We start from the raw sequence: 9,385 nt of genomic DNA, 5'->3' as shown, positions 1-9,385 counted from the left end.
ATCGCACCGACTAAGCCAGCCGAAAAGTCGCTCAGTGGGGGGGGGGGGGGGGGGTCACAAAAATCATACACAAAACATACACATAAAAAAAACTCAAGGGGGGGGGGTTAACCCCAACCCCCCCCCCCCCCCTGCGTACGCGCCTGCTCGTCATAACTATCAACTGTAATCGGATTTATAAATAGACCTATAACATTGGAACTTGTGGTGATTGGAGTCAATTACAACCTGATTTAAATGTGTCTCAGTGAATTCTTTTGAAACAAACCATACTGACCGAAAATAACACATTTTAATTTGAGAAGTCGATTGCCACTCCAATACATATTTTTGGGTGAGATGAAATCGCCTTAATTTACCATAAATATGTAGTTCTTTAATTTTATGGCTTTAAAAAGGGATATTGGAGACGAGTAAGTTTGCAGTTGATCCCAATTAATCCTTCGATCCATCGCATAGATTCAATTCAGCATCTCCTACACACAAAGCTGTTATTGGTATGAATTTCTGTTGATCTCTGTCATTGCAACCCTTTCTAAGACAATGCCCAGGTGTTGTGATGTTCACAAAGTTTCAAAATCTATTCAATTTTTTAAATAAAATATAAAAACATTCGATTTGGGGAATGTGCCCCTGCCCCAGTCGCTACGCCATTAAAAAAAATCTTAATGATGATTATTTAAAGCCTAACTAATTATTTTGTATGCCATGTTATTATTCATTGCATTTCAATATTTTCTATGCCTTTCTTAAAATTTCTTGATGTTCTCGAGCTTTTGCTCATCCATCAACAATCATCTATATCCATTACACTTTTCAAAAATAGTTCAAATTCTTTACTTTGAATTAACGAGTAAAAAGAATACATAAGGTTATAGAATTTCGACTTACCAATTGAATGATGCAAATTGTGATTAATCAACTCCAGTCTCAAAGATGAAGATGAAGAACGCAGGAGTAACTCGAAAGAAACCCTCTCTCCTCTTCCAAATTGAATTGCCAACCTCTCGTCCGTCCCGATCCTGTTTTGATCGATTAAAGTCTATGATTGGACCAGTTATGTGGACAGACAGACGCTGACACGCGACCATAAGAGTCCCAAGGTCATTGGCAAATGAAGACAAAAGCCAAAACAAATCATATTTTGCGGTTGTTAAACCTAACGAGCCTCTTACCGCAGAGAGATAAAAAAAAAAAAATAGTTACAATCTTCAAATTGTTTTATATGCGGGTCGTCACACGCGTACACATAATTATTCGGCTTCATATAGCTCGGCACACCGCCCATTATCAAATACTGACTCCTGATTGGTTAATAGTAACGAGTACCCTCAACAGGTTGATGGCAAATGATTTTATTTTCATCAAGTTGTTCTGCTTTCATGAATACTCACGTCAAGCTTACAATTCATGTAATGTTTAAAATGTTTGGATTCGTAAATGTAAAGGTAATGTTCGTTTGTTCAGAAAAAAACCCCTATAATTATGTTACTACTTACGACCAGGTATGATTTTGTGAACCTATATTTTTAATAAACCGTGATAAACTCTAACAAGGAACAAACAAGTGTGAAAGCATTGTTCATGATAATGATATTAAGCGGGATGGTACTTTGTAGATGCCCCCAACGCCCCTAGATGGCCATTGATACGAGTGGTACTCAGTGGCCATTCTACAGGCGTACGGGACGGAACGGGGGGCGTCATTTTTTTCTGCGGCGCAGATTTGGGCTTTTAAAAAAAAAAGAGGTCTTGATTTAACCCTAACCCTAACCCTAAACTCTCCCATATGCTCAACACGCACCTAACCCCAATCTGTGCCGCAGAAAAAAATAACGCGAACGGGGGGGGGGGGGCAGCTCAAGTTAGGAGGGGGTTATGGGAGGGGTGGTCTCACTGTTTATTTCTTCTCATGTTGCCGTCCTTCTCTCTCTCTTTCTATCGAGCAATATCCGATTAAAAGTAGGCAATTTGTTTGAATTTTTAAATTTTCATCAGAGAAACACAAGTTGGCAACACCGTGACACATTTTTCTAGGTCCTCTGCAATTTACTATGTACACAAATTTCATAAACTTTCATTTTCTTACTTCTTGATGACTGAAAAGATTTGATTCATAAAGGGTTTAAATATTTTTGCAATAATGACTTTTGAGTGCATGTATGATTGAAAATTTTCTTTAGGGAAAATACACAATTCTATTTTTTTTCTTCCATTCTTCTTCTTCATAGTACAGAGCTAGCAAATATGAGGAAAGCTCACAAGATACGCACAGAGTTACCAAATTGTGTTTGATTTATCGCAACTTAAAAGATTCACAACTTTTAAAAAAAAAAACCCTGTTCCTCTCATTTTTCTACCTCTATTGAAACCAACTACTTCCCTTATAAAATATCTGTGTATAAAACCAGTCTGACAAGACTTACATCATGTTTCCAAATTTCGGTAGATAAATGAAATCAGTTTTCAGAGGGGTTTAATATTATCCCGGATCAAGGAAGTAACACAACTTCGAAAAAACGGATCTTTGGTTTAACTTCTTTGTTATCAATTCTAAATCATCCAGATGTTTGATATAAAACTTAATTTTCACAAATTCACGGATCTACGGATCGTATAAACTGAACTATATAAAACAAAGGGTGTATTAAGATAACGCAGAATTCAGTGATTTGAGTTATGAAAGACATATATATTCAGGGCAGGCATAAGAGACCAAAGCGTTATCCAGGAGTGGCCAGAAATAATGCAACGTCACGTAAAATATTTGATTTGATTTTAAAATTAATACCATGACTATGGTATAAAATGTTATCTAATGAAGTCTTTAAGACAATGTGGATCGCTTTTTTAAAAAGAGATCGATCAGTTTAGAAATAGATTGCCCAATGATGTTTCTAGAGGGCGTTTCAGATGGAAGTGGAGGGAAGGAGGGAAGGAGGGCCAGTGGAGGATATGGAGATAATAGGGGAAGAGAAAAATTATCACTGAAAATATTCTCCGTATAATGAACTTTTATTTCTTATATCAGAGCGTCGAATTCAAAAGATAAATTAAATTTGAGATATTATTATCGTATTATTATTTTTATTTTACCCAATTATTGGTAATACCGGTACCAGGCTTTTCCTCGTCCATCTGTTTAACCCCGCTGTCCCATGTCCTTAACAACCAGGGGTGTTTCATAAAGCTGTGCGTTAAGTTACGCATGACTTTACGAATGACTTGAATATGGAGAGCTAAATGGGATTCTCAAATCCTTTTAATTGCATAAGCTAAAGTTGAAATATGCAGATGTAGATAAACCTTACCATTATTAACAAAAAATTCTAATGCAAAGTGTATTTTTTGGCTACAATTTAATTGAGATTATGGGAAATACAGTCACACTTTGTTAAAATGTCAGGAAAAACTTTGGGCATCCCATTTGGCCCTTCATATTAAAATGATTTGTAAAGTCATTCGTAACTTTACGCACAGCTTTATGAAACATTTCGGGACACTTGCAAAACCCTGATAGCTCTCTCTCTCTCTCTCTCTCTCTCTCTCTCTCTCTCTCTCTCTTGAAGCTAGCTGCTTGTTTCCACCACGCCCCCATGACTACTTCCCCCGAAGCACCGTCGGTAAATATCAGCGAGGACCCACCTCCGAACCCTGCATCCCTATATAGGATCAAATTTTCAGTCATTTTTGTCCCCTCTTTAGTTGAGATTGCGCCTTCCCACGAACTTCCCACTCACTGAAGAAGAAGAACAATGAAGACCCCCCCCCACCTCCTTTCATCTTGGAGCTGTAGACTAGTATACCTTTTATTCTGAGTACCGTTAAATTTACCTTCTAAACCTTTTTGCCCCCCTCCTCCAATTTTAAATTATTTCATACATGTTTTGTAGTTTTTTATATTTTTTATATTGTGTTTATCGCTTTTTTTTCCTGATATCTTTAACTAATATATGCTCAGTAATATAAATAATATAAATTATAATATTCGGGGAACTTTTTATTATACAAGGCCACCATGGGCTTTTCTTTTGTTCTCCTATTTCATTTGAAACTATTGTATTAACTGAAAATTCTTTGTATGTAAATATTATGTTTATTTGCATTTGCTGTGTTTTTTTTATGAAAATGAAATGAACTTGAACTTGAACTAGAAAGAGAGAGAGAGAGAGAGAGAGGGGAGGGGAGGGGGACGGGGGGGGGGGGGGGGGGGGGGGAGAGGGTAAGATGAAAAGGAACAAATACACAGAAACATTAATCAATGTTTCCACTCCCAGTCCAAATTACAGTACTTGTATAAACGCCACTGGGTGAGATATAGGTTAGAGGTAGTAACTATCGTCGTTTTTGATTTTTTCTTTCTGGCTGGCACATTTCTATTGATATTAATGAGACAACACTCAGTTTGCAATACAGCTTGTTCTATGTCCCTTTTGTAATTCTTCGCATAATAAACATTATAATCATGTATTATGTATACACTTAAAAAAATGACTGTCATGACTGCCTTTAAAAAGTTGCAATCATCACTCCTTCCCTTTTTTGTCTGTGTCTGTTTGTTTGTGTGCCCGTCTGCCTCCCCCTGTGTCTCTCCCTTCTCTCTCTCTCTCTCTCTCTCTCTCACTCTCTCTCTCCTCTTTTCCTCCCTCCTCTCTTTCACTCGTTCCGTATTATGTATTGTATCTCTCTCTCGCCCTCTTTTCTTCTTTCTCACCCTAACTCTCACTTCAGCCATCCATTCCAGTCATAACAACCTTGATCTTAAAACCAGCCTTACCTAGTCTTTAAAAACAAACTGTTATTAATTCAAGGACCAATTACCATTATCCAAAACCACAATGTTTCTCAGCATTCTCGATTATGTAAGAACGCACCTCTTTACTGCATTTTTCGGGGGATATCCAGAAACATTTGAAAAGGATAGAATAAATATTTTCACTATATACGCATTATGGTATTTTTCTATTTCGCATGAATTAGGCCTATTTGAAATAAACCGCTGGCACAATCAGTCGATACAACTTTGACATTATCACAAGCTATATTATATCATTTCCAATGCTCTCTTAATTGCTGTGCTTAATTCATTCTCGGTCTTAGAACTTTCTGAAAAGAAATTTACAGGACTTTCTACTGGAAAAGACATTTTTACAGAAATACAAAGATAATGTAGGCATTACTGGGCAATAATCAATAAGTTATAATAAACATTTTTAGTGACTACTGACTAGTATAGTTTACATTTCTGGTTTTATGTGGATGCGTGTGAAATATGTGTTTGCAGGGGATGGATTATGTTGATGTTGTATTTGAGCCACGTTTTACCGGGTCTAAAAGCCAAGACTAGTAGTCATATTTCGCAAGAAAATTATCCAGCGCTGGCTACTACGTTAACTATTTATTGGACCAGTGAACAATATTTTATGGCGAGGCGCAAGTGTTCGTGGCGTTCCAGTTTTTCCAATGATATTTTCAAAGCCTATTCTATTTCCTTGCCTTGCCAAGCTACAAACTCATGATGATCATGGCTATATGAGTAAAATTCAATGTCGAACCGCTGAAAGATTTGTGGTATTTTAATACAACGCTTTCAATATGCAATGCTGATAATAAAATTCAATAGCATCTTTTATCAGTCCGAAAGGCCGGGCCGAAAGGGTGTTTTTAATTAGATTAGTCGTAGAACAAAGCTAGAAGTTCATTAAAAATTATTGATGAAGATTGGTTAGATTGTGTCACGTGTTAAAAATATAATTGGATTTAAGACGAGGTTACGACGTTTAAAGCCCGTCTAAAGTGTTGGGTATAATGTAATAAATTATTAAAAATTTATTGCATTTTCTTTTTAATTTTTTTATTTATGGAAACTGCCCTCTACCGTAGCCCCCGCTGCGTACAGTCATGGTTCAGTGACAAAGCAATGGCCTCGTAATTGTGAGGCCCCAGGATCAAAACCGTGTCGATGTGCTATATTAGTGCTCTTTTGTGGGGCATTAATTCTCATTACTGTCATTTATGACTTAAGGGCGTAGGTCCCCTAGTTGATAAGCATAGTAGCATACACGTGCTTTAGCAGTCACGCAACACATACATTGGCAAATTATTATTTAATAAAATCTGAGAATGTATACTATTATCTAGATCTATTATTTTAAAATTATTTTTAAAATAATTCCATAAATTGGGGTAAAACAATAATATTCCAACTTTATGAGCGACAGTGTATGAGAAAGAAATGTGTCAAGGCACACTTCTGCCAAGATTCCCCCCCCCCCAAAAAAAAATGTGTTTGAAGACAAAATATATTGATAATAAAATACATAATTCGGTTTTCTGTTCTACACAAAAGACCTACATTTTTTTACTTTTTCATCAAAACTATTTTTGTTTATATATTGCAGTTTTACCCCTTTTTTATTCTCAATAGACAAGTACACTGTTCCGAAAAATAACCCTAACAGACGACGACTCTGAAAAACGATATTCATAATGTATTTACATTTTTCCATAGGGAAACATCACCAGTTATGAGTTATGGCATTTTAAAATTTAGAATGAAAATATTAGGTATCGGTTGTCGCTTGGTCCGACAAACTATGTGACATGTCTGACATAATAATGTGTGCAATCTGTATTCTGTTTTACGAAATGCAGAATCTCGTAACATTGCGTTCATCTGGTCTTCACCCGCCCCCCCCCCCCAAAAAAAAAACTTACGCTAAGCTCGCTTACAACATAATTATATTGGAGCCTCTGTAGCCCCCACAACCCAGACATTTCCCCCTTCAAAACAGGGCCTCATAAAAGCCCTCATGCATGTCCGGGCTGAACCTTTTAGTTCCCGAACTCCGCGGAATTAATGAAAGAAAATTACCTATTTTCAGAAGACAAGCAATTTAGCAGTTTGTTAAAGATAAGTTAACTCTGGGACAAAGAATTCAGCAAAAAAGTTAACATAGTTTTAACAAAAAATACCACCCAAGATCACAATTAGACCATCTGTTGTGAATACATTTTAATATTCGTCAGATATGAAAAGTTTTTTTTCATAATTTTATTTTATTTTTTGAAATAAGTAAATTTCATATAAACTATATAGGGCCTACTTTGCTGAAAGGGGTGATAATGGCCGCCCTCTTTATGTTTGGTCATATACACCGCTTTCATATGCTTGGTATTCATTGGTATAACTGGGACATTGTGACGCGCCCACATTTTTGAAGACCCATCAAACAATAGGGGCTTTTAGATTTACACGACGAGAGCGTGGACTGCCGCGTGTGACATTGTGTTAAGGCACTGGGCCATGCCCCGGCAGCGCGTTTCCGTTTTACACCCTGCCCTAGGCTTTTCGGCAAGAAATTACACGAAACATGCTGTATCCGAAGTCTAAGTTTGTTTATATCGACGTCAAGAATAGCGAAGCCAAAGCTTATGTACAATTTCAATTGGGGATGCGAGGGTCTTCTTGTTCAAGACGGTTTTCCCGATATATTATTGTTTTGTTATCGCTGGGCTAAATTTTGCGAGCTGATCACGCATCCTCACGCTCTTAGAGTATTGCGTATTAATGGATAAAAATAAATGATACGACTAGGAAGATCAACTAGTATAGAGAGTTAGCTAGCGCTACGTGACGTTTTCAGAGTTCTGGTGGTGTGCAGAGCGCCGAGGCAAGATGTGGACGACTAGACTCCGAATACCAGTCGGTTTGTAAAATTTTATTGGAGAAAAGCCTAGGGCAGGGTGTAAAACGGAAACGCGCGCCCCGGCAGCGAATTTTTTTTTCCCAAACAGGTTTACCTATGAGAGTAAAATCCTGCCTCCTGATTGGTTCAGAGGTATACGCGTCATGAATATTCACGAGCTGAGTTCACAGCACTGTGGCTGAGCTGCAGTACCTAGTATATGTATTACGTATGCGCGTGGACTTCAGTTTTGCTGTCCATTTAGGTGTACAAAATGTATGTGAGCTAGCTGTGGTGCGAGGAGATTTTTATTGGGGGAAGGGGGGGGGGGGGGTCTGTTTGTTTGTGAACATTTCTGGTTATTCTGGTGCTTGGTTTATATAGTTTTACACTGCGGACTTTTTTTCTCAAAGAGTTCACTTACAGTACACACACTAATATTCCAATTTCACACATAGGCTATACATACAAAGTTACAAACACTATCTTTCTCTCTCTCTCTCTATAAACACAGACCCACCCTCATGTATTTACAAACACATAAGCAACAAATGCACACACTAGCTGTCAAGAATACACAATAGACACACACACAAGGGGTATGAATTATCTTATCAGGATGGTCCGACATGAGTTGGATGTGGGTCAAAGCCACTGTGTTGCTCTGAGCATGATATCTTGACAAACATTTAATATTATCACCCGTAACTGAAACCAACACACAATTAATATCACGGTATTAGTCTCTTTTTTGTTCCACCAAGCTAATTTTTGCACGTTGCACAAATGCACTTCTCAACACGAAATATTTCACTAAATTTTTCACTCAAAATTAATTCAGCAATGCTCACTTTTAATCACTTCACTTATATCTTATTTAACATTGAATACAATGCAGTTGCATGGGTTGTTCTTTTATTTTGTTAACTCGGCAGAGGCCACGGTCATGTTCAAGCATTTACGCTTACGACATGTGGTCTCCTGCTTTTTCCTTTTGTATGAAACTTTTATTTTAACTAGAAACAAAATTTGTCAAACTTACATGTTATTCATTATATTTATTTGTATGTTTCTTTGTAGTGATATGAAAAAGTGGAAATAAAACAAAACAAACAAACATATCAGTGGTTCTGGTTCCTTTGTGACAGATGAACCTGGCCAAAGAAAACAAAGGACATAAAGTAATATTATACAGGCTCTACACATGTCAAAGACAAGCTTTTCCATGCATGCAGTGTATAGCCTACGTACTATAGCTGCGCTGCATCAACGAACTCAAACTTGGATTTCGATGAGCTGCATGAGCAGCTTCGCCTTGTGTCACGCGCATGCGTAATACTACTAGTATCTTTCAGCTCAGTCATGAATATTCATGATGCGTATACCTCTGAACCAATCAGGAGGCAGGATTTTACTCTCATAGGTAAACCTGTTTGGGAAAAAAAAAATTCGCGCCCCGGCAGTGCCTTAAAAGGACGTCACACTACCTTTAAAAGGATGTCACACGTGGCGGTCCACGTTCTCGTCGTGTAAATCTAAAAGTACCTAATATATATCACTTGATTTACGTCTGAAGCAGAACCATCTATACACATAGTTCGGGCCAACTTGTTTTCGGATGATGGCGTATGATGGCGTTGATGGCGTTGATGGCGTATACTGTTTCGTTGTGCGCTTGCCCCCAAAAGCAGTACTTG

General features: G+C 37.5%; 1 protein-coding gene across 1 annotated transcript in view; it reads right to left on the bottom strand.

Moving 5' to 3' along the window:
- LOC115921604 (protein atonal homolog 7-like) overlaps positions 1-2,431 on the bottom strand; it is a 4,878-nt gene extending 2,447 nt beyond the window's left edge. Inside the window, exon 1 of the mRNA XM_030979209.1 lies at positions 2,427-2,431. Within this exon, the coding sequence (XP_030835069.1) occupies positions 2,427-2,431 (5 nt within the window). The remainder of the gene's footprint in view (positions 1-2,426) is intronic.
- Positions 2,432-9,385: the final 6,954 nt, after the last annotated feature.

The sequence above is a fragment of the Strongylocentrotus purpuratus genome, unplaced genomic scaffold (genome assembly GCF_000002235.5).
Source record: "Strongylocentrotus purpuratus isolate Spur 01 unplaced genomic scaffold, Spur_5.0 spur5_scaffold_10, whole genome shotgun sequence".
Taxonomy (NCBI): Eukaryota; Metazoa; Echinodermata; class Echinoidea; order Camarodonta; family Strongylocentrotidae; genus Strongylocentrotus; species Strongylocentrotus purpuratus.
This window is presented reverse-complemented; position numbering and strand designations above follow the sequence as displayed.